At 46.7% G+C, this 26376-nt stretch overlaps 1 protein-coding gene across 1 annotated transcript in view; it reads right to left on the reverse strand.

Moving 5' to 3' along the window:
- Nucleotides 1-319: 319 nt before the first annotated feature.
- LOC138114193 (BEN domain-containing protein 5) overlaps nucleotides 320-26376 on the reverse strand; it is an 888499-nt gene continuing 862442 nt past the window's right edge. Inside the window, exons 12-13 of the mRNA XM_069023367.1 lie at nucleotides 11918-12014; nucleotides 320-446 (exon numbers count right to left, since the gene is read on the reverse strand). Coding sequence (XP_068879468.1) covers nucleotides 323-446; nucleotides 11918-12014 — 221 coding nt within the window. The 3' untranslated portion in view covers nucleotides 320-322. The remainder of the gene's footprint in view (nucleotides 447-11917; nucleotides 12015-26376) is intronic.

Below are 26376 nucleotides of genomic sequence, written 5' to 3' on the forward strand. Positions count from 1 at the left end.
AATAAAAAAGAATCAATAGTAAAATTTCTAGCTAATTTCCCTCTCCCTCCTTGCTCCTTGGACTATTTGTTATCTTAGAAATACTTGTCTGGGGAAAAAAAAAGAGAAACATCATTGATTCCTGACTGCGACGTGCTCCTCTGCCTTGCCCTACAGCTCTCCTCTCCTCTCCTCTCCTCTCCTCTCCTCTCCTCTCCTCTCCTCTCCTCTCCTCTCCTCTCCTCTCCTCTCCTCTCCTCTCCTCTCCTCTCCTCTCCTCTCCTCTCCTCTCCTCTCCTCTCCTCTCCTCTCCTCTCCTCTCCTCTCCTCTCCTCTCCTCTCCTCAGCGCGTGGGCAGAGACGGCTCCTTGAGATGCGCCTGGCTCCTCTTGTCGGGTTTGCCTCCAGCATGGCTGTTCCCTGGGCCCCGCTGGGCAGGGCATTTGTAGTGTGGCACTTTGTCCTTCCTGCCAAAGGAAGAGAGAGAGGACAGGTGTGGTCAGACACTGAGGTGTTGCAGCAGCAGGGAAGCGTGCGTGGGGTGTGCTCTGAGGAGAAGCCGTGTGTGAAGTCTCGCAGCGAAGTGCATCTGTAAGGAAAGCTTTGGCAGCTCGAGACAAATTAGAGGTGGCTAAAGACCAGCTGGTCCCATCCTTCTCTGGCCAGAGCAGGGTTAGTCCTTCCAGGAGGCTTCAAGGGCTTTCTGCTAGCTCTGAGCTCCCCAAGAGAAGGGTCCCATTACTTCCCTTTGGGTGAGGCAGTTCCCACTGTTTTCTCCTGCCGAGGTTCCTGTACCCCTGAAATAATTCCCTTTATTTCTGCTCATGAAGAGCCCTCCTCTCACTGTGAATATTTCCTTCTGAGGCACGTGTCATTCACAGGATGGCTGGGTTCACACATCTGCTCACAGCTGGATTGCCCCCGCTGCCAGGGGTGTTCACAGCTGGGTCAGAGTCTTCAGGGACAGACCCTGACTGTGGCCAGGGAACACCCAGCACCCAACACACGATGCCAGCACTTCCAGCATCCAGACTAGTGCCTTCAAAGACCCCACAAAGATGTGATACTGCTATTTCCCTGTGCCTATAACTCCAATTATCTAACTCCAATTATCTAACTCCAATTTATCTAACTCCAATTTATCTAGCAGTCATGCCAAACTTCAGTTGTCAGTATAGTTTGGAGTGTGGCATTTGCAGTGCCCCTTTCAGGCTGCAGCCTCAGCAGAGCTGTGGGAGTTTTATAACTGGCCTCCAGAGGAGCAGGGTTGTGCTACACACAAAGTACTTTTTGCAGTGATGCCCCAGGAGTTCACAGGGTAAGAACTGAGCTCTTCACAACCCAGCACCACAGAACCAGCTCCCCAGCTTCCCACAGCTTATCTGCTGGAAAGACTTCCTTTGTAACACTTCAGTTCCTGATAAGGAACTGAATAAGTCTCACTTATTTCCCAGACAAAGCATTCCTCTGTGTGTGTGTTTACAGTGCACATGATGAATTTTTGCTACGTTAAAGAAAAGTAAATCTCTATTATCAGTTAATGCTGTAACATTTCTGTTCTATTTACTTATAAAGCCTTTTTGCTCAGAGGCCTTAATTAAAATCCTCCATCTCACAGCCCAGCTCTCTTGCTGCCTCTCCTCCCTCCAGGTCCTGACACATTGGTCACAGCAAGATAGTCACAAGTGACCAGACAGCCTCAGCCCTGGTCTGTCTGTCTGGGCAGAGCCAGGCCTGGGGAGAAGGGGTCGCAGCTCACACCATTGTGTCCAGAGTCCTCGCTTGATGAGAGGCTGAATGGCAAAGGGTGTGGGTCCTGCAGCACCATCCCTCGTTCAGGGAGGCTCAGCAGCACCGGGCTATCCCAGAGCAGGGACCTTCACTTCACAGCCCCTGCCAGCACTGGTGGCTCTCACTGGGGCTGAAAAGCTGTCTCTCAGACAAACACTGGGACCAGGAGCCAGAGGAATCAGCTTTGGCTACCCTATAACCCTGCCTATGGAATTCCAGTGGAGAGTGGGGTCCCTGCACACTCATCCCAGAGCAGCACCATCTCTGAGCAGCCATCACCATCCCCTGCAGAAACACCTTTTGACAGCTGCTTCTTTGAAAAAGCAGCAAACCCCAACTATCCATTCCCATCCCAAGGAAGGTAATCAAACTGTGCTGTCAGTGTTGCTCACACCAGCCAAAGGGGCTCCAGTGACCCTTTAGGGTGCTCTGTCACACAGCTCTTGGCCCCCCAGCCATGCCTTGCCAACTTTGTCCATTTTCCCCCTCTGCTATGGCAGGACACAAATGAGAAGGTCCTCTCCTTGTGCCTGATCTGCTCTTTGAGCTCTGTCTGCTCCCTCCAAGATCAGTTATTTGTATTCCCCATGGCAGCTGCAGACCCTGGGCAGGCTGGTGTTGGTGCTGTACCAAACCTTCCTGAGACTCTAACTGGGAAGGAGAGGAGCTGTCTGTCACACATCCATGTCACACATCAAAAGTGGAGTGACCTACCAAAGGCCATGCAGCAGACCTGGGGAGAACTGAAAAGAGATTATGAAACCCCAGTTTTCTTGATCCCTGCACCCCCATCCCATGGAATTGGGAACCTCTAAACATGCCTTCCCCACCACACGAGTGTGTGTTTTTCAGTGCCTCTGCTTTTATTTGCAGAAGGATGTTTTAATATACATTTAAAAACATTGTAATAATGGAGCTGCTGATGGGGCCCAGGGATTAGAGGGCTTTACCTCCACCAGCCCTCCCCTCCTCCCCGCTGTCACAGCTGCCATCAGTTCAGTATTTACTGCATCTCTCCAGTTCAATCACCAACCTAAGGCAGAGTGGTATTTTGAAGAGATAAACACTGAGACAAAAATAAATAAATTAGGACCCTGTGAGGGATACCTGAAAGGCACAGTGAAGTGAGAACAAGCAGTTTCTCCGGTTCTGTGCATAATTACATTGACATGTTCCTAGACAACACTGGAGACCCAAACACAGCAGCAGCTGTGAGCCAAACGCAGACCCACGCCAAACATCAGAAAGCCAGCCAGGCAGCCCAGCCCTTGCCCTGGGGCTGCATCAGCACTGCCCATCTCACTGCTGACAGCCCTCCTGCCCACTCCCAGGGCACAGCCAGCACTGGATGGGCAGGCAGGACTCAGCTCCTGGCCAGGCTGTGGCCGGTGCTTCCATGCAGATCCCTGTTTCTCTGCACCCACTCATCCAGTCACTGGAGCAGCACTGCTGACTGTCATTCCCATGCTCCTCTATGCAAGTGAAGGAAACAATATAATGCAAAATATGCAAAGAGGATAAAAATGGGTCTTAAACTTTCTTTTTCCTGATTGGGTTAACACAGAAAAAGGAAATCCTGTCGCGCCAGCTGCACTTACAGGTGGGATTTTTAGACACTGGCCTTTTTCAGCCATCCACTGAACTGAAGCATCATGAGTATCAACCACTCAGTTCACATCAGGTGCCTGTCACAAAGTGGTTTTTTGGGACATACAGCCAATTGACAGTCACAATCAAACCACAGCTCTGCTACATGTTCATCACACAGACAACAGTTAATCTTGCAGCCATGCAAACTGTTTTGCAAATTGAAATCTCAGAGGCATAGCAATTACAATACCAAATTTATACCACATCTCTCACTCAACTAATTGTACATCCAAAAAATCACCACTTGAATAATCTGAATACATTCACCTTTACAGCTAAAAAAGCCTCTCTGCTACATGCTTGATCTCAACACAATTTTGAGTTACAGAACCCCATGGGAAAAAAATGCCAACCTCTGATTTCAACAGGAAAATTGCTTCTATCTAAATACAGCAGATGCATAATTCACACTGAGGTGTAGCAGCTTGGTGTTCCCAGCAAAGCTCGTTTTTACTCTGCAAAATGGGGATGTTGCTGTTGCTGCCTGTAGCTCTCCCAGCCTGCCTACAGGAGGACAACCCCTATATACACCTACTCTGAATGTAGTGTACGAGTACACATCCAAAACAACTGTACCTGGATTTCTAATTGTTAGGAAATCTTAAAGGCCTTAAAATGAATTAGCAGACTTACAAACTGGGCTGATGTTTTGGATGAGCTGAGGTTTACAGAGCCACCTCCCTGGGCACATTTGTGCCACTGTGGCATTTTGAGCTCTTTCACACACACTTTTCTTGACTTTTGTTTCCATCTCGTGAAGCAAGGCAAGGTGGGGAGATTTGAACTAGTGACTTTGCAGCTGGTGTATTAAAGAAAGTCAAAATAGAAGAGAATTGGTGTTTAAATTGCAAAGGGAGGTAAAAATGAAGTTATCCAAGCCATGTGAGTGGGATCAAAAATGAGTCATCAAGGCTGGAAAATGGGTAACCTCTGATCCCTGAAACTAAGAAATCTGGCTGCTGTCGTGTTGCTGCTGATCTAATTTTTACACTTTCCCTTCCATATAGAGGAGACATGTTTCAATTGTGTCCATCACAGCTAAACAATCAATGCCTGATCAGTCCCAATGCTTCACTCTCAGGGATGCACAATTAACCAGCACCACGTTTGACACTGCAAGGGGAGCGCAGTATTTTCTGGGAACGCCTGACAAGTTTCAATCGTAAAGAACACAAACCAAATGACCCAGCAGATAATGACAGCCAGTGCCCTGACAGTTAGATAATGTGCATGCTCCAAAGCAAGGCCAATTAGAAGCAATAAAAACAAATTTGAAATGTTAGAGCAAAGGTCACAAATCCTCAGCCATTACCACAGGCTTGATTTTTCTTTTTTTTCAAGCGGTCACCAGCGCCTGTTTCCAGTAAGTGAGCATGTAGTCATGCTTGCCAGGTGCCCACCCATCCATTACAGCACACTGTGATTTCTGGGCCATACAATCCCCACTAAAGTGCCGTGTGGAGAATCCCAGCACTACCTGGAAATCTCATCAGGTCTATATCCTATGGCTCTGCCCTTCTGAGTGCAGGGGCTGGTCCCTGCTGCTTATTAGGGAAGGCAGATGTTAGAGGGTGTGCAGATGTCTCTCCTTTTGCCACAGAAGGGATCCTGCTGCTTGCTATCCATTCCTCAGTTCCTGGCCTCTCTCCCCAGCTCAGTGCAGCAAGACACACCTGCTTCATCCAGGAGCCAGTGCCCAGAGGCAGGAATAATTAGTTTATAGCTGAAGCCACACTATCACACAAGATAAGGAGATCACACAAGAGAAGGAGAAGGAGCCATGATTACAAGCAACTCATGTGGCTCACGCACAGCCACCCTTGTGTACCTCTGCTGACTCTGGAGCTGGAAGCTGCAGAGAGCATGGGAATAGGTTTTGTCTTGTTTCCTGTCCTCCCATTTCCTAAGGAGCAGCAGGAGAATAATGGATTGCACTTTCCTGGTGAGATGTAGCAGAAAATGGCAGTCTCTTGAGCTTGTTCAAGTTACCAATATGATATTGGGATTAACATGCTGTGTACATCACACATTACCCATGTCAGCCCACCCCTCACACAGGTCCCTGTCTCTGCTTTCAGAGCAGGAAAATCCCAGACCAAGGTGATGCATGAAGTAACACAGATGCTGTCAATTTGCTTATTGAGGCCTGCCTTCCTGAGAGCAACAAGAACAGGGAAGGAAAAGGAAAGCAGGTGGGTACCTGCAGGCATACCTATGTGAGGATGCCTGTGAGAGCTAATCTAAATACATTTAGGGTTTAAATGCAAAGCTGATTAGTGAAACCACAGCAAGCTCTTATGTGATATGCTCCTTCAGAGTTAAAGTGGCCATAATTCAATTTATTCATTTAGCTTATTTCCAAAAAGTAAATTAAGGTGGAGTAAATTAAATTGAAGCAGCTGACAGCACCTTGATTTTGAAAGGGAGTGTTAACTTGGACCAAGTCTACTTCATAAAGAAATGCAGATTATTTTCTCCTGCTAGGCCCCCTGTCAGGCACACCAGCTCCCCATCCTAAAGCATTTTTACACTCCCTCTGTTCAGAGAGTCTATAAGAGCAGGACCAAGCTGGATGTGTATTTGGGTGCTTGCCTGTTCTTTAGCGTGCGCATGCTTAAATCCAGGGTAAAATCCCTGCAGCTGGCAGCATCATCCCCAAGTGTTTGAGAAGCTAATTGTTGTAATGAGGAATTTTGGTGAAGCCTCTGCTGGGAGCTGGCCAGGGACTGCACATCTCTAAACTCTGTAAATGAATCCTTTTCACTAAACCCATGCAAATGTCACCGTTCAAAACCTGGAAGGTGTTCTTTAATGACAGCTACAAGTATCAAGAGTTGCATAAAACATGCAGATGTGTGTGGGAACAAGCTGACAGATTATAATTACCAATAGGAAAGGGGGGGAAACCCCCAAAAATTAATTTTTTAAGCAAACCATATAATTGGCCTTTAAAGCTTAGTAGTGCTCCCATTACTAATACAATTTACAGACTTGGAAATCAGATTGAAGTTGTTTGACTCTTCTATTTTCCTGTCCTCATTCCATTTCCTCCCTCTACAAATTGTAAGAGGTTTTGCTGACCTTTCACATTTGGTCTAGAACATTTTTTCTGTTTATTGCACTCTGCTCTCCTCTTAGCCACTGAAAATGGTGAGGGAAAAGACAACAAGACAATAATTTAAGTTTGGGAAAAGTGAGCTGGGGATGGCAACAAGCAGAGCCCCTTTGGAATAAGGCAGGGAGGTGGCTTCACTCCCAGCTCTCACGTCAGTCATGGCCAAGTCAAAGAAAGCACAACCAGATGTAGGTGAAACATCAAAATCCTGAGCTTAAAAGTGTAGAGAGGAGTTCTTCTGAAACACAGGAAGAGGTGAACTGGGGAGAACATTCTAGACCCAGTGGGGCAGAAGTACCCACACACAGCACGAGCCAGAGAGCAGCACAGCCCTGGGATGGTATCAGAGCCCATGAGCCCACACAGCCTCTGGGCACAGCTGTTTAGTGTCGAGATGGGGCTCCAACTGGGTTGTCCAGGCAGAAGGACCTGCCTTTGGTCAGACACTGCCCACACACAAAGACTTTGCCCATCCCCACCCGGTGTGGAGCAGAAGACAGTGGCCATGGCCCCCGAGGATGGCAGGACAGCCCCGAGGGCTGATCTGGCCTGTTGGATACGCAGCTGTGCTCTCATACATCATCATTAGGGCTGCAAAGTCAAGCAGCAAGAGGAGGAATTGCCAGAACAAAGGCTGTCAGAGGAATTTTAATTCAACCTCCTAGCAGATATGCCTTCTGATGGGGTCTTTAATTACCTCATCACAGCCTACTTTTTCTTCAACAAGGCTGCTGCTTTATTCAGGGCACGATGGACAGACGGCAATTAATGAAGGGCCAGTCAATATTTTGTTCTATCCTTTTTTCATTCAGTGTGTGGCCCCAGGCATTATTTGCCACATGCCATCAAATCCCTGCTCTTAGAATTATTCATCTTCTCCTGAGCTTTTCTCTGATGTGTATCAGTGCAGCAACTGTGAGATTCCCACACAGGAAGGAATTTCTTTCCCAACACTTCTGTGAGCAGAGCACCTGGGTTTTACCTGCAGGAAAACATGGGGCAGACATGAGCTGCAGAATGCTCCACCAGCAAGGCCCAGGTGGGATTTTTCAGGATACCTACACTGTCTCTGTTCAAAGCCCAACTTCTCTAACCTCTGACAGAGCTGTTTACACACTCAGGACTTCTAGAATTTGAACTTCAATGTGTCCAGAATATGAGTAACATGGAACTGGTAGCTCTCAGAGAAAAAGAATGTCAGTGGTCTAAAGAGGCAAGAGCTCCTCTGCTGATGCTGTGCTGGAGCAGGGCTCTGTTGCAGCCAGGGAGCCAGAGTGAAAAAACAGAGAAATGCTGATATGGGCAAAGGGATGAGCTTCAGGCAGTGCAAGCTGACTGGCATTTGTGAATTTTTCAGCAACAGTTCTGTTTTCCCACCTTAGCCGTTCTCTGTAACAGCTGTACTCTGCTGTCTCTTAATCTCTTACAAATTTTTCACCTTTTACCAACCTCCTTTCAGAGGACATTTCAGCCTTTCAATCCAAGAAATCTTAACCTTTCCTCTGGCACAAGTAGAAAGAGGTGAGAACAGGACAGAGACTCTGTAAGAGGAGGATCTCCCTGTGCCACTGGCAGCATCAAAGGGAGCCCCACTCAAATGGTTTCCAGTGAGTGCACTGGGAGTGGAACTCTCTGGTCACTGAGCAGCTTAGAAAAGGAACAAGAGAAGAGGAAGGGCATGAACCTTCATTGCTGTCCAACAGCTGCTTTCTGCACTGCTCTCTCCTGCTCTGTGCCCATTTAACCCACCCTTAGAGAGCTGTCTTTGTGTCCAGGATGGGCTCTCTGAGACTCTCTCAAGCACGGCTAAGTGGCAGCACTCTTCTCCAGCAGCTTCTGCAGGCAGCACAGAGCTCCCTCATACCCTGCTAGAAATTCATGGGCCTGCTGGCTTGTCACTCCAGAGAGCATCCAGCATTTTCAGCAAGGCTTTTAATTCATTAGCTCACAGAGGGAAATATTCTAACCTTCCTGCCCTCCCCAGCTGAGTCATTGACGTTTTCCTACCTTGCTGCATCACCTTCAGGAAAATAATTACTGAGCATGCTGATAACAGCAGATATTATCTTTGTGACCTGGGTGTTTGCTTGAGATCACAGGGTCTCCCTGCCATGAGCACTGCAGGACACAGTGGGGTTATTGCTTGAAACCTGACCCTCCCTTACAGGCTGTGGGAAACTCTGTGGTCACTGGGCCCACTCCCAGAGGAACTGGGAGGATGCTGGAGGAAGCTCAGTCAGCAGGAAGGGGCTGAAGGGTTCTGGGAGGGGCTGTGCTGGGGTCCATCACTGGAACAGGTTTCCCAGAAAAGCTGTGGATTCCCTGTCCCTGGAAGTGTTCAAGGCCAGGCTGGGTGGGGCTTGGAGCAACCAAGTGGAAGGCGTCCCTGCCCATGGCAGGGGGGATGGAACTAGATATCTTTAAAGTCCCTTCCAACCCAGACCAGTCTGTGATTCTGTGATATGTTGATCTACAGGCAGCCCTTCACCCATGGGCTTCTACAGACAAGACCAGGTGGAATTTAACCACAGGTCCAGCCAGCCAGTTGGATTCACCTGATGGCACGTAATCACATTATACACAGAATACAGATACAGTTCTTTCTCTTGACCCTTGAAATAAGCTGCATAAGCATTTGGGGTAGCAGAGGGTGCCCCACCTCCAGCTTCAGTCTTGTTCTGTAACCAGAGCTGTTGGATCAGTTGTTGCCTCTTAGTCCATATGATCCCGATTCCATTCCCACTGAACTGCCTACATTGCCTATGCTGTAGGATGGCTGCTCTCTGACAGCCTGACTGTATGGACAAAGCTCTTGTGAGGTGCCTGGATTTGGGTACCAGCCCTATTTCTGACCCTCAGGTCCATCTCTCCCTTTTTGTGCCTCAATTTCCTTCTCCAAAACATGGTGATTCCAATGTAAACATTTCCTTCCTTTCAGTCAGATGTGCTCTGGAATGGTTGCAGGTTGTTGCTATTTCTGGGCCTGTCATTCTAACACATTTTGGCTGCACTAATTCCCTGCAACAGAAATTGTTCTGCCTGTCCTAGTCTGGGACAAAGCAGGCAATTAATTGTCCCTTACACGTTTATTAACTCTGCAGCTTTCTTTCAATGACTATGTGGAATCCAGTAATTTTTTAATATATTTTCATAAACTGTGGGCACAACATGTCCTGTTTCCACTAATAACCGTGCCATATAATTAGTCCTGATTACACAGATATTTAGTATCATTTTACATATTCCAGTCCTTTCCTAGTGCCTCTGCCTAGCCAAGGCATATTTAAAGCCACAACCATCTCCATTCTGTTTCCCAGCAGTTTTCAAGATTTCCTTGTGGAGAGGATTGCAGTTAACATGGCAGCTTCAAAGAACAATTTCATTTCACTGGTGTACATTTTATATATATATATATATAGGCTGTGATCAAACGTCAGGTGACAAAGCCTAGGATACAAATAGAAGGCATCTGTCTACTTACAGGAAAAAGCCAGTATTTGAAATCCATCAGGAAATTAACAACATGAATCTTTAGAAATCTATTCCTTAAACATCTGTTGGCTTAGGGCTGAACATTGACCGTATTTAGGATTTTGCTGTGAGGTAGCACCCCCCAAACGAAAGATCCCTCACCACATTAGACTCTGGTGGGAGAACAAGAAAAATTTGCTCTGTGCAACACTCTGCTCTGTGATTAGAGGTGTGTGTCTTTCCCTGCTGGCGTGGCTGTCTCTGTAGAGATGGACATGGATATTGGATGAGATTAAAATGCTTCAGTTACCACTGTCAGTGGTTCTTTAATTTAAAATGAAGAAAGCAAACAAACATTCCTTTTGATGAGGTAACTGAATGATGCTATGGAAAAGCACTTTGCTGTCAGGTGGTAATTAGGTTCAGTAATAGTTGTGGGTTTTTAGCCTTGGAGGCTGTGGCCCCTGGGAGTCTGAGAGAAATGATACATTCAATTTCCGGAGGAGAGGAAGATGCTGAATGCTTTTCTCTGCTAACCCTGCAGGTCTCTGCAGATAAGAGCATTCAGAACTGCAGTGCTGACAATCCTCCTTGAGCCAGCCTAAACTGTGGTGTCAAGATCACAAACAGAAAAGGGAGATGGGCTCAAAGCAGGCCTAACACAGGCAGCCTGGCTCTGACCCCATACATGAGGAACTGCCAGAATGGCTGCAGTGAGAGGATTTTTAAAGGCTGCAGAAGGAACTCCAGCAATTGCTCTCTGGTCTGGGCTGATATTTGTAACATCCATCTTACACATCACTAGAAAATCTTCAGTAGGAAAGTGATCCTTTGCAGACAAGGAACCATTCCCACAGCTACTCTTTCAAGGGAGGAAAAAAGCGGGTAGAAGGAAGGAGTGAATCTCAAGGCTCAGCTGCCTCCCTTGCCAATTCGGAATTGCCTTTTCCACTGCAAAATATAAATTATATTCAGTTGTGTTGTTAAGGGTTGAAACCCAAATGAAGTATCCCAATTGGTCCAAATGCATTTAACTGAAAATTTTCAGTTTGGAGGCATTATTGCTGTTTCCTCAGAACAGAGGCAAATTCAGAATATGATGTTTCCCATGAAACAGGTGCTCTGGTTCCTGTTCTGCTCCCATCTCCATGTTGTTACACAGCTTTTCCAGCTCAAGGGATGCTGGTTCTCCATAAACAGTTCAGTGGTATCTCCCCTGCTCTTCACACAAGCTAAGGGACACTGAAAGGACGCAGTTGGCCAACACCAGAGAAGGGCCAGCAGTGCTGCAGGGGGCAAGCTTGGGCATTTCATGCCTTTGTGCATTGCTCACCATGCCTGAGTTCACATCCCACTTCCTTTTGGACTAACTCCCACTGAGCTGGGTGTAAAACTGGAGTAAGGACTCAGAGCGAGAGGGGATCCCCAGGTAAAGTGTCCCAGCTGGGCTGGCAGAAGGAACCTGCCATTGGCTGCCAGCACTGTGGCAGCTCCAAGGGGAGGTGGAGAACTCTGCCTTCAGCACAGGCTTGCCAGTAATTTCCTGAAGCACTGAAAAAGTTTTCACTTCCAGAATTAAAACTTTGTGAAATAAAAGTGGGTCTGATTCACTCTCAGGAGATAAATGAAGGGTAAGTCCATTAAAGATACTGGTGTGAGATTGGTGTACAGCAGACAGAATTCAGGAAAGATATCGATATCTCCAAAATCCTCTGAATATTTTTTCAGACATAAACCAGGTATCTTTCCTGATCATAAATGCTTTATTTCCAAATGGAATTTCAATAAAATAAGCACAGTTAGACTAGCACGCTTATTATAAAGCCGTAATGCAGTAGCACTGAAGTTTAGTCATGAAAGGTATTAAAAAAGCAGCCCTGCTAAAGCAAGAGAAATTGCTTTCTGACCTACCAAGTTTTAGGAGTCGGTGCTAGTGGTCCCTCCACCAAGGAGTTCAGCCTGTAGTAATCCAAGAATGTCCTGGCCACATTTCTTCCAAGCTTCATATCTGTGAGTTTTTAATTAAGGAGCATTTAAAAAATAATAAATAATAATAATAATAATGATGATAGTATAAAAGCAGAGTCTAAAGGTAAATTATTGCTATTTAATGCAAGAGCAAGTTTTACATCAACCATCCCACAGAGCTCAGGCTTCAGGCAAAATGACTTACACAGGCAGATAAGGTGGGGGTCATCTTGTTTGCTTCTTGTTTTCACAGGCAGATGCAGCATAAAAACACAGACAGGAGGAAACAATCTCCCTTTCCCCGCACGCCTGGCTGCAGATCCCTGTGGTTCTCATGAAATAATACACTAGACAAAATTTCCAATTTCCACATTCAGGGAAAATAATTACCTCAAATGCTTGGATACAGGCAGTATTTCTGTATCCAGGAAACAAGGTCAGCTATATCAGGGTGTGAACCTGCCACGGAGCAGGGTACTGGAGGTTGGGATTAAAGCTGTAGCCCTCCACACCTTTAGCTCTGACCCCACAGTGTCATGGGGAATACACTGTTCTTTCCCCGTGTTCTATTCAGGACCTGAAATGGTGATTTTAGCACAGAACTGGAAGGACAGAAGGTTACCTTAACGAGTTCAGCACTAACTCTGGTGTGTCTTCTCACTAGCCATGATTTCTCCTTCAGCTCACCCCTAAACCCAGCATTAGGCAGGTGCTGCACATCAAAGCTGCCACAGAGACCTCACAGGCACAGGAACCTGACCTTGCTGAAGACTCAGTTGCTAAGAAAGAAGTTGAAAAACCTGTGGATTGCATTGAAAAAAAATATCCCAGACAACATGTCCATGGGGTGAGTCTGCTGCTCTTGTGAAAAGTCAGCATTAAGTCTGCCTGTTACAGGGCAGCATCTCCTTATCACCCACAGGGTGATGTCCAGCTGGGAGATAGCCAGTGGATGCCATTTTCCACAGCTGTGTTGTGGGGGCTGAGGACTCCTTTGTTCGCCTGCTTTGAACTGATGCCTACCCAGGCTGCAATAACCACCTGGTTCTCCAGGGCACTGCCCCAGATGGTCGTGGTGAGGAGCATTTCAGCAGGGCTGCTGCAACAACTGAGCTGGGCACAGAACCTGGGGAGTCTAAAGAGACCTTTGCATGCAACGCCCAGCAGTGCAGGAAGATAAACCATTGCTGGGTTGTTTTGTGTGCATGTGGGCATGTTCTATTTTATCAATAGTTATCTGCTGATGTGTCCATTAGAGGAAAATTCCAGAAGTGCAGTGTCCCAGGGGCTTCCAGCAGCGCCGGTAAAGACACTGGCTTCTAAATGAAGCTTTTATTACCCACCCACTTACATTAGACACATCAAAACAAGTGAGCATGAGACATCAGGTTCAGGCATCACTGTGAGATCTTTTTATCATTCATTTATTTATTTATTTATAAGGAAGGTCGAACCAACGTCACAGTCTTTACTCCTGCAAAAATCCAGCCACCAGCTCTGCTAGTGCTGCAGTCAGGTCTAGTGGCCGAGGATGACTCCTGACACTGCTTTTCTCTCCAATGATCTAGTCTTGCTTTTCCAGTTCCCACCGCTGTGCCTGGGGATGGTTACATGGATCTGTCCCTTCTATCCTGACACGCTCATTGCGACCCTAACACCACATGTGCTGCGAGCATCTCAGTTCTGCTGGCCAGCAGCGCGGCAGAGCCAGAGCAGCTGCTGCTCCCGGCTGTTGTCTGCCTGGACAGGGAGAGGCGGCTGTGTGGATCAGCACCAGCTGTTCCCTGGCTGTGGCAGTGCCCAGCGAGCTCCCCTCTCAGCCTGCCAGCACTGCCGGGCCAGACCTGCCCTGCGTGCGGGGAAGCTCACAAAGTTGGAGACAGCCTAAAGTTTAGCAGTTCGAGGGAGGGCAGTGTTGCTCTGAAAGTGCTTTGTGATTGTTCCTGGAATTTGGGGATGGCTGGGGGTAGTTTGGTTGCTGTGGATGTGGACTCAAAGCAGTGGTGAAGGTTAAGAGTTCAGAGTAGTCTGAGGAAGCGAGGAAGAAGGGAAGAGGGCTGTCAGACACTTAAGGGATTGAGAAGACTAACATGGCTTGATCTTGTAGTTTCTTTCATTTACTCGTCACTTTAAAGACATAAACTGGTAATTGGACTCAGTAAAGTCTCTAGGACATTTTGTCAGTGGCAATCTCAGAAAGCTCCTCTGCCAGAAGTGGCCCTGCTGCCCTTTTCTTTGTCTCTCTGCATTGCCTTTGTTTGCACGGTGGGAAGCACCTGGCCTGCAGACCTGGGGGAGGAAGCCCTTAGATGAGAGTGGGTGCAGCCAAGGAAGTGGCTCCTCGAGCTTCTGCCTTACAAGTCTGCCTTAACTCTGACCTGCAGGAATCCAGTTCCACTGCTGAGCTCAGGTCTTAGGAACAGCTTTCTGAAGCTAAGGACAGCTAACCAGTGGAATAACCTGCCTTAGCACGTCTGGAAATCTTCAGACCAGAGGTCTTCAAGAACACGTTAAGCCCACAGCAGACATGATTGATTTAGGTGTAATTCATACTGTGTGAAGTTTAGGTAAGGAAACATAAGAGGGCCTCTCAGGCCACTTCACCCCATTTTCCTACAGTTCTGAACATATTTTCCAGTGCACACAGAGACCTGTTTGCTAAGATTGCCAAGAAAGGCAAGGGCATTTTGCAGAGCACAGACACACAGATAGATGGAGAGCATGAAGAAATCAGAAATGCAGTGCCACATGCATCCACTGAAAAGTCACAAAATGGGAATAACTTGCAGTCAGCATTGATGAGAAGAGACTCAAACCAGCATGGGATAAAAAATGTGCATGTTCTAGTACAAGTCTCTGCAGCCATCCTGCCCCCTCTGCTCTGCCTGTCACTTCTGCAAAGGATGAGCGGTTTCTGTCATGGAAATCAGGCACCTGATACATAAAACCAGGAGCAGCAGCACTGGTCTCTCCCTGTGATTGTCCAGCCTGGGCAAGAGCTGGCATGACTCCCTCAGCAAGTGCCGGCAGCACGAGTGTGCAGAACCGGTAGAGGAAAACAAACTAAAGCAGTAACATTTATCTCTGGTGCATGGAAGGCTCAAACTCCACTTTGGCTAGCAGTGTATCCTGAGCATGTAAATAACAGCTACTGCAACCAGAACCCACTTCTGCTGGCTGGCTTGGTTGGTTGGTTGGTTGGTTGGCTGGTTTTTAACCAGCTTCCTTTCTGCAGTCATACATGCTGTGTGCCCACAGGAGCTCCCTTCCTAGCTTGAACTGCACTTGGCAGAAGGCCATTTCCCAGCTATTCCCATCATGGGAGCTCAGCTCATATGAGACACTCAAAATCTATTTGGGAAGGTCATGATGGAAACAGCTGGGTGTATCTTCACCTTCACTAGGGTCTGCAGCTCCCTCTCATCTCCCTTCCTCCTCCACAGACTCATTCCTCCATGCTCTATATTTCTACCTGGAAGTGGAAACCAGTGTCCCTCCTGCAAACACCCTTCTCACAGCATTCACTCTGTGAATGGCATCAGCAGATTTGGGGAGATTTCAGGACAGTCTGTTTATGCACAACTCTGCCAAATTTCACAGATGTTAGGCGGTTCAAGAATCGAGCTGGTCCCTCTGCAAAATCCCGCACGTTTATGATCCCTACCATGCCCCACAGCCCAAAGCTTCCAGCCCTGGTAAGAAAGGAAGACAGAGGAGTGGGGACTCTCATAAGCCATTACTAGTTTTCAGCTGACACGATTCATTGAGCCTATTGTGAACAGTCTGCTTAAGCTCAAGCTTCTGGAAGCGCAGACAGAGCCTTGTTCTGTCTGTGCATGGAGGCAATAAAAATCTCAATTTGGAAACCAGTTAGCAGTACAAGTCATTAGGGGAGGTACTAAATGTTGCTGCTTTAATAGCTCACTGATCCTTTAATAATGTCACTGCTGCAGAGCATGGTGGCACCATTCGCTCGCTTTTGTTTTGCTTTTTGAAATTCAGGGTCATTCCACTTTCAAGTGAGTGGATTATCTCTCTTTCCTCCTTCTGCCAGATACTGCAACTGCTTTAAATAATTAGAAAAAAGAATGGCTCCTTCAAATTCACCATCTCATTTTCATAAGGTCCAGTGTCATTGCTTTGGAACAGGAAGAGAAGCTGTGATGGTGGTAAGGATTTGACAAGGGCAAAACAGTTAGCAGCCCCCACTCATCTTTGATAAGTCCTGTGGGGTCTCTGCCAAGCAGATTGGATCTCTGGTTTTATGTCTCATCTAGAGGACAGCACCTCCATCAATTTGAAACACGGCACTGGGTTATTAGCTTATGGAATTCATCCAAGTTTAGTCCTAAGTAGGATTTGAAATGTGACCATTCAATCCAGAGGCACCACTGGCCAGACCCACGCAAGCCTTTTGTTTCAGGCAAACAGCTTTAAGTTATCCTAAAGACAGACAGAGAGGAAGGAAAAAAATGGAAAGGGAGAAAGAGGGTAAGGAAAATGAGAACAAAGAGAAAGATGAATCTTTTTAATGGCTCAAATTAAAAACCAGAAGAAGCTCTTTGTTTGACACAACTGAATTTTACAGCAAATCTCAGTCCACCGCAACAAGGATCCTGTTATTTATGAAAAGAGGGTTATTTTGTTTGGGAGAGTCCCAGATGACTGTGGTCAGTGAGCATACTGTCAGCTTCATACAATCTCAGGAGAAATATGGATGAGGTTTTCTCGTCTGTTTAGAACAGCTTCCATCAATGGCTCAAACCCCTTCCTGACTCGAACAAGAGCTCTAATGGAAAATGGCATTACAGGGCTTTAAACCACCATGTTATATCATGCCAAGCCTGATCAGAGCTAGTCCTCTATTTGAGCAGAGCTGTTTTTACCAGTTACTTACTTATTTTGTTTCACAGTGCTGGCACTGCTCTCTAATAAACAGATGCTGCCCCAATCTCAGCTCATGGGGGGCCCACTCCAAGCAAAGTGTGATTGGGGCAAAACAGAGCCTTGGTGGTGAAGGAGGGTGGGCAAAGGGGCTATTCCAAGGCTTTTCACCAGCATTTAACATGATGCAAAGTCTGGGTGCTGATGATGCGCCCTTCCCTGGGACTCACTCCAGGGAAAAAAGGTTCCCAATGCCTAGCATAGCTGGTTACATATTTCAAAATCATTATCAAAGGAGGGAGCTTCTAAGATGTGTGGGGAGGAGATCGGGCTCCTGTGGAAGAACGAGGCTCAATGTGGGAATTACTGGGGACACCCTCTCATGGTACTTGGCAGGTCAAACTCGAGAAATGCAGCCAGACCATCCAGCCTTAAAATCTATAAATGCCCTGAACTGCCAGCCTGGAAATAGCAAAGGGACTTTCCCTAAGGAGAGCATTTTCATTCCCAACAGCCTGAGCTCCTGGTCCCGGATAGGACAGACACTTTTGGAAGCAAAAGGTAACAGCAATGAAGAGCCTTCATTTTTATTCCTCTTGTGCGTTATCAGGGAAGGAACCAGGCGGAAAGATCCCTGACCGACTATTTCAGGCTTTCAGGCCCTTTTCCTGAAATGCTTGATTGTGGTGGAAGAAATTACAAAGATTGGAGTTGTGCGCTCTTCTCCCTGAGTAATCAGAGGCCTGTAATTTTCTCTCCTGCTCTGAAAGAGGAGATTGGAGAACAGGTATCTTGGAGAGCACTGTTTTATCTCTGCCGGAGGGACTGTGCTCAAGGACCACGCTGTGTTTCCCATGAACTCATTTCAATATCAGCTTTTGCTTTTGTCCTCATGAACTGAACTGAAACAGGCAGATCCCACCTAACACTGGGACATGGGGAACAGACAAGAAGGTGGAGGTGCTGCACAGGAGCCAGTGGCTGGACAGAGCCAAGGTGCTGCATCGAGGGGCAGCAGAGGCAGGAGGGGAGCAGAGTGTGGGGGAGCACTGGTGTGCCCCAACTCTCTGCCACCTGTGAGACTGGGCACCTGTGAAGGAGGTGCCCAACTGAACACGTTCTGCTGCTGATGGAAGCCTGCCCGTGGCACTGAGCTGCAGAGTGGCTGCCACACGTGTGGCCATGAAAAGGGAGCACCTGACTCAACACAAGATTCAAGACACGCAGAGGGGTACAGGAAATTCAGGGTGCCCCAAGCAAGCTTGGTAAGGACTGAGATGTCTCAGACACCACCAAAGTAACGCTGGGAACGCCACAGGGCCACAGCCCATTTTACCTCTGAATCCATGTGCCTTTCCCAGAGCTATGAGCTTGATTTTACAGGGACACCTCTGACTGCTGCTCCATCAGCCTAATGCCATCCTCATATTGCTCCATGCAGGTGACATTTTGTCCATCTTATGGTCCCTCTGCACCAGTGGGAGATGGAAATGGGCCTTCCTGTAAATGGTAATCTGGCCTAAGATACAAGATAACCAAAGAAAATGGTTTATTAAATATCTTGGTGTTGCTGACTCCTGATGAGGTTTTCTGAGGGACAGAGGTCACAGCCAAGCTCACAGCTGAAAAAGAAAAAAAGCCTGAAAGAATGAATTTCAGCACCAGTATATTTTACTTCATAAAAATATTGCATCAGCATCACTCTGTAAATTGGTATACTGCTAAAATGATTCATTTAAAACCTGATTGTAACAGCTTCTATCAAACTGTCCCACAATTAATTTGGGCCTGAATTTACTAGTCTCACATTAATGTCTGATGGATCTTTAATAAGAGTAGCAGGAAAACATAGGATGAGTCTCTTGTGATTTTAATGTTTCTGATCCTTGCTATTGTTTAATTCTGGTTACTTGCTAGCTCTGGGAAGGAGCCCTTGTGGATTAGCTGACCTCAGCTCTTTACACAGTCAATGAAAATTACAGAGCTGATTCTCTCTGATGTACTGAAAAGGGATGAGGACAGGGGAAGAAATTTCCAAGTGAAAATCCAGCATTCACAACCTTCTATCACTGATGAATGTCCTCAAATGCACAAGTGAGAAATAGCATGAAAAATAAAGCCTTAACAGTTGTTTTCAGCTTGGTTGGAAATGCAAGGACAGTGCAATACTTTCCAATTGTAATTAAACCCCCCAAAATCCACTAGACAATCATAAGATGAACTCTTTGGGGATCGTCTTAGTCCCTCCCATCTCAGCTCAGAAACATGATGATCCCTGTTGTTCCAGGTCTGGAAGTTCCCATTAGACATTCCACCCACGGCTTTGGGCATAACATTTACTACCACCCAAACAAAATCAGTTTCAAGATAAATGGTAGAAAGAGTGTTTCGACACACCAAAGTGTGGATAAACCATTTCTCATCTCTAAATTGCTGGAAGCTCGTGAGTTGTATAAATCACAACCAGGCATCAGTAATCTGTTGTGTGCTCCATTTTCCCTCTCCAGCTGCAGCTTCCATAGTCAGACAGGGCATAGTCAATAGCTTTGACAAGAGCAATCCTAAAAGGAAGAAATTAAGAAATGAGATTGACTAAGAAATACGAGGAACTGAGAAACAGGAGGATTGTGTTCCCTTTGTGGCAGAAGCCTGCCTGTCGCTGGGTTGAAAGTTTTTGAGTAAAGATAAAGAGAATTGAAGAATGCTGGCAGTGATTGCTGGATTCACTGGGATTTTAGGGGACCTTCCTTCCCTGGCTGGGATACCACAGGTTCTTCTGTGTCCAAGTGGAACTATTTGCACTTGGGAGCACGGGCATCTGCTCTCCAGTGTCTGAGTAGACACAGATGACCTCCTGAAACCTACCTGAGGTCACCCAGCTGGAAAAGGACTCAGTCCAGTGGCTGTTAGATGGTCTCAGTCAAGATGCCTCTTAAGAACTTGCTCAAAGACACACTGGATTTATCCTGCATTCAGTCACTCTTTGTTAAGTCAAGATGAGGCACTGTCTGCATTTGTAGTGGGCCAAATGCAGGGAAGGGACCACTTATCCTCAGGAATAGCTCCTCTCTCAATCTGTCCTGGGAGGAAAAAGGACCATGGCCTCAGAGGCTGTGCCTTTAAAAACACTTGCAGTCTCCAAGTAATAGTCATGCTTCAGTGTGTTCAGCATTTCAGCTGAGCTCAGTACAAAGTGCAGTGATTTAAAGCTGGGAGATCAGGCAGGATTCAGCAAATTCAGAATTATTTATTTCTTTAGAGCAGAAAGTCTGGCTACAGATTATTTACTGCAAATGGGTCTGTTTGGGGGAAGGGAGGAAGGCACGAGGGTAGAGAAGGGGTGAATTGATTGATTGAAATTTTTTCAATTAAAACAAGCAGTTTTTTAAAAAGATTTAATGCTTTATTGAAAACTGTGAAATAATTTAAGAGTCTGGAGCTCTGCTAAGTGCAGATCATAGAGATGAGGGTAGAGGGAGAAGAAAATAAAATTTTATTCTGTAGGAGAAGGGAAGGAAGAAGAAAAAAAGGGGGAGGGGGAAGAAAAAATATCATTATCTTTGTTTCTTTGTCTACGTTAATGTATTTCTCTCCCTGAGTTATCTCCAGTATCTGCAAGTATTGATTCAGAATAAGGCACTGCTGGGCAGGCTGCAGGCAGCCCACAGCTCTGCTGGGAGTGCAGGGTTTCCAGGGCTGCCAGAGCACAAAGAAGATCCAGGGGTTGGCTTTGCAATGGGAACTCTGCCTGCCCAAACCAGAGACAGGGCACCTGCTCCCTCTGCCAGGGCCGAGCTGGGCTGGGGGGCACAGGGGGTCCAGAGCAAGGGATGGGTCACTGCTGAAGGGCTCTCTGGGTGTTTTGCTTGGGAGTGAGTGGCATTAAAGGATGAGAGGACAACCAGAACTAAATGAAGTAATATTGGAAGGAAGGGGCATCAGCCCATGAATGCCAAGACCTCACTTCTGCTCGCTCAGACTGAAGGGCCCATCCCACACTGGGGCTATCTGCACTAGGGGGGCTTCCTCCCCGTAGCAGGGACACACATGAGCCGGGCCAGAGCTCTCCCCACATCAGCTGGACACACCTCACCACAGGTGGTCACTCCAGAGAGGTGATGCTGGAAGGTAAGGGGAGGATTAGAGCTATTACTGGTAGGTAGAGAAGCTAATGCTATTTTTGTCTTTGTAGGGAAGAAGTAAAATATTACTATAATCTCCACCACCCCCAAATTAATTGCCTCTTTGCTAATATAATTCCCATTCCCAGATAAATTTAGCTTTTTCTAAACCCTTTGATTTTTCCTTTGTGTTTTACACTCAAGCTGGAATGCAGTGATAAGGCACTATGCATAAATATATATACATTTAATCTACACACACACAAATATAGTTATATATAGTCCCTGCCACAAATAACACTTCTCTGACTGCTGTCACAAAGCCCTTGCTAAAACAGCTTCTCACTCAAGCTGGGTTGTCTTCCTGCATCATGTTCCCTGGGGAAGGGCTGCTGGCAGCAGCGGGGCTGTGTCCAGAGAAAGGTGCTGGAAAGGTCTGCAGCTCTACCCTTCACTGCCTGCCTCTTCCCCGTGTTTCTCTGATGGGAATCAGCCATTGCCAAACTTCAGATCCACCAACTCCTGTAGTTGTCACAACAAACAGCTTTCCTGGAACAGCTGGCAGTGTCTTGCTGTATTGTCAGCACATAGGAGTGGCCCTTGAGTTTTAAAAAGGGCATCTCAGAGCAAGTTCTTGTGAGGGAACTGAGCATTGACTGGCAGGCCAGCTTTATAGCCACTGCCATCCTTGGTGAAAGGGCCTTCATAACAACATGCTTGTGACTGTAATTTAATCAGCAGCCTCTGGTTAAATTATTTTATATGACTCTTCTCCTATTAAACCTTCATATTTGTTATACCACATCCTATTTTGCTATTGGCACAGTCTCACTCTCTGCTTGTGTTGCCTATCTCTGTTTCCATATTACTAACAAGGAGTAATTCCAGGAGCACTGTTTCCCTCTATTCACAAGTTCCATTATCATCCTGGAGGAGTCTCACTGATTCCCAGCTCAGGTGATGCAGCAGCACCAACCTCTTCCAGACCTGGCGAGAGCTCCTCCCTCTCAGAGCCACTCCTGACTCTGGTGTTCACATGGAATCACTGGGGAATACTCCCATGGATGCCAAAGGATGTTTACTGCAGCTGTGGCCCTGATGCAGAGGGCTGGGACTGACTCTTCAGTGAGCAGCACCTCTGGTCACTGCAAAGCTGCGAGGACGAGCTCCCAGCTGCATCCCAGGCTCTTGTGAGGAGCAGCATTTGCCTCCTGTAAGGCCACAGAGCTCCTGAAGTTGGTTTAATTTCAGCTTCATTGTCTGGATACTTCAAGGGCTTAAAAAAAGGCAGATCAGGAGTACAGAAAGCCGAAGGAAGAAAAGCTGAAAAGATTTCTGGACTTTGGGCCACAGAATAGTGAGAGAGAGTGTGCAAGTAAGTAAAGGCTGCTGTAGAACAGGATAAACTTTTCACCATCTGCTGGTGATGGGACAAGAAGCAATGGCCTTAATTTACAATAAAACAGATTAAGATTAGGTTTAGGGGGAAGCTTTCCAGCAATAAGACTAGTGAAGCACTAGAAAAATATCTCCTGCAGACTCTGTGGCATCTCCATCTTAAGACAGAATTAGGAAAACAGCTATGAGGCCAGGGGAAAGGAGAGCTGAACTTTTTTTGAGGATGGAGGGATCAGCAAAGGGTTGCCCTATAACTCAGTTCCTTAGGCTCAGATCTTGCTGCATAGGAGCACTCTCCACCAGGTTTTATCTCAGTCCTTAGTAAGGCAATTATGACAAGCCTCTGCTCCTTTTGCATTTCCAGGAAGAAGAGTAAGGGGCACAAAATCACCCCTTTGTAGCCCACAAGCCCCAAAAGACCACTCTAACCAGCTCACCCTTCACCACTCTGGCCTGAGATTGAAAATTCAGCCCCTCTTTAAGGGCACTACTGTCTTCAGCTGGAGTGAATCCTAAGTCCCCCGTCCCACATTCATCTGCTCTTAACTTCTGAATTCAAACACTGTTCTTCTTTAAAAGCCTCTCTGCCTTTTGCTGCTAATTAAAACATTGGTTGCACTCTGGGCTTGCTTTTCCAAGAGGTCTGGACAGCATTGCAGGCAGTTCAGACAAACAAACAACCAGACAAACAGAATCCATTAGGAACTGCCACTGCTGACTGTCGCCCTTTCGCATACATCACAGTGAAAAGGTTAATGCTTCCCAAAAGGGATGGAAGAGACGGGCGGAGGGGAAGGGCAGGAGGGATCCAATCCTGCGAAGACCAGATGTCAAAGACGCTCAATACCGCACAGAATGGGCTCCCCCGCAAGCAAGGCAATCGCCCATCCCTTGGCAAAGCTTCCCTTGGAGGGATCTATAATTTATTAGGGAAGGTGGAGTGCTGAATAAATTGTGCATAGAGATGAAGCGGCGATGATCGCTAACTCAAATCCCTGGGAGCTTGGCATTTCCAATCTTTAGCTCCCATTTGCGTCCCCCCGGTCCCTCCGAAGTGAGCAAGCCAAAGAGCTGAATATCGACAAAACATAATGAGCTCATTGAGATCTAAGCGCTGCAATTAGCAGGGTGGAATGGAGCAGAGGGGCTGGGAGGCAGACTGTAATTATTTATAATGTTGATAATCACTTACATGTAGTTAAAAATATAAATACAGCCCCATGCTTGATGGCGTTAACTACCCTTCAATTAGCTCCATGCCCACTAAGTAAGCGATAGCCAGGTACAGACAGGAGAAAGGCTAAAGGTCTCTGTCTTGTGGCTGTGCTCACCAGGAACTACTGGTGGATGGGTGGAAGAAGAGCTTTTAAAGGAGGTGCCTTTGTGATAGCTCACACCACCACCTATTGCTAATGGAGTTCTGAAAGAGATGGCTCAGACTGTTGGCTCCTGTTCTCATGGTGGTAGATCACCCTCTGCCATCTTCTGTCCTGAATTTCATGGTATTTCCACAGGTTCTCATCCAGATGACCAGAATTGGATTAAATCAAGGGATGCCAGTACAGAGAGCCCCACTGGAGGTGAGGAGCCCTTTGCTGTGTGACAGGCTGGTATCTGTGCTGCAGTCACAGAAGTACCCGTGGTGTGTTACAGGGCCACTTGAATTACCATAATAAGCACTCAAACTCCAGCCCCACATCTCTGCACTGCTCACCTCACCTCATGCTCTTTCTCCTGTGCCTAAAACAGCTTCTTTAAAAATAGCTTGAGTACCTTTGTGCTGCAGGTACTTTCCTGCTCCTGAAGATTTTGACCAAGAATCATTTTTTCCACAGAATCATACTATCTGGATGATTCCAGACATGGACAATTAAAATCTTTCCTTTCTAGCGATATCCCATCTCTTTGTGGAGAGCAAATCCAAATGTCTCTGTTACAAAAGTGTAAGAGATTTTATGACAGAGTTGGTCCAAATACGGCCCTGTTTTACCAGCAAGAAGGAAGGGAGAACAACCAGTGGAAAGCAGCAAGCCTGAGATGTAGGCATGCTCTCAGGGCAGATTACATACCTGAGAACACCTTCACCTGAACAGTAAGCAGAAATGGCCCTTATCATCCCCACAGTGCACTCCACTGGCATAAAAGTAAAGCATAAGTCAAGCTTTAATGGAAAACCAGGTAAGAGTAAAGCCACAAGAGAGGGGGAGATTGCTGTACATCAAAACCAAATACATTTTGGTGTGGGAGAGTAGATAAAACCCCAATCTGCCTGTACCATTGATTTCCTTCCAGGTGAAGGGAGCATTTAATGCACTGAGGTTAAACTTGGACTCTTTTCAGTGCAAATGTACAAAAAGGACAGCAGTGGAGGAATGCTCACCAGAGTTTAGTGAGGGACCTTAATGAAAACATGGAAAATGTGGAAAGAAAAAAAAAGAAAGAAAGAAAAAAAGCAGGGAGAACAGAAACAGGCTGTGTTGCAGTTGAGAAAGCTCTGAGAAAATACAGGCAGTGTTTAGTGAAAGTGAAAGGGAAAAGAGCAAAACCAGAGTTAATGGAAATTGTTCAAAGATAATTGAATGTATGTCCAAGCGCTGGCGTGTGCCAGCCAGCAATAAATACACTGCCTGTGAAAACAAGCTGGTAGGACACAGGGAGGAACTTCTTAAAGCAGACAAGGGGAGCAAGAAGCATCTGCAAGTGGGGTGCAGGGCTGTAGGGAGCAGGAATAGGGGACAAAGGATGACAGGCTGGGAATGAAGTGGTGAGGCTGGAAATGAGGCAGAGCTATGTATCTTGAACTGCATTCAAACAGGACCCCCACGTTTACCTTGAGTGTGCTGGAAACCTGAAGAAAAGGCAGCTGGATCACGCTGCAAGGGCCTGGCTGTGGTTGGGGGTATTTTTGGGACTGTGTTCTGGTAGAATAACCAACCATTCATTTGGTAAGATGGTGCAGGAAATCAGTCCTTGCTCTGTGCATGGCTTTGCAGGGACTGAAGCAAAACCAGAGATATATACCTCAGCTATTCCAGCAGACAAAGAGCAGAGAAAGCACAAAAGGGACGGGGAGTTTCTGGCCTGTCTAGAAAAAAATCCACTGGAAGCAGGAATAAAAGATTCTTTCCCAAGAAATATCAGGCCAGTTCAGACCAAGCCTGACCTACTCCAACAGCCCATCTTTGTCACCAGCCAGTGTCCAGAGGAAGAATTATAAGATTTACACCAAGGGATGAGCCCCTTCTCCTGGTATGACGAGCAGTGTTGCTCCTGGATTGTCCCTGAGCTGAACAGGTAGGTTAAGCTGCCCCAAGTTCCTTAGGCACAGAATGGGACAAACATGGCTCAGCCCTTTTCAGAACCAATTTCCCTTCTCTGTTGCCTGGAAAGCCTACTGAAAACCAAGGGGAACACCACATAGGCACAACTTCAAGTCTCAAACCAAGAATCAACATTTGCTGCAGCACACCTAAAGTGGTGTTCCCAAAGCAAAAATTAATGTAGAACTTACAAGGTGTGAAAAGCTGGTCACCACAACAAATAAAACAATACCTGCCAATAGCAGAAACCTTTCAAAGGCTGCTGGGCTCCTCCATCTGACATAGATTAAAACCAAACTGCAAAAGGGGATGTGATGTTTGCAACCCCACCAAGGAAATGCAGCAGCAAAACAGGAAAAGGAGCCGTGTCCTCACTTGGTCTGTAAGAACATGCCTGTCCTTGATCAAGCTGATGCTTGCACGAAAGGAGACAGTGTACACACATTTTCTGGGAGAAGACCAGGGACTAGAATCAAAAATAATTCCACCAAGATTTTCTAGGAGAAAATCCCTTTGCTCCAGCTACATTTGTGCTTGCTGTACACTGCCTTCCTCCCAGTTCTCAGGAGATAAGTGCTGTGCTGGCTCAGCTCTCACAACCACAGAGTGATGCCTCACTCAGGCTCAGCCAGTGCAGGCACAAGGAAACAAACCAGGGAGAGGAGAGCCCCCTGGAAGC

The sequence above is a fragment of the Aphelocoma coerulescens genome, chromosome 8 (assembly GCF_041296385.1).
Source record: "Aphelocoma coerulescens isolate FSJ_1873_10779 chromosome 8, UR_Acoe_1.0, whole genome shotgun sequence".
Taxonomy (NCBI): Eukaryota; Metazoa; Chordata; class Aves; order Passeriformes; family Corvidae; genus Aphelocoma; species Aphelocoma coerulescens.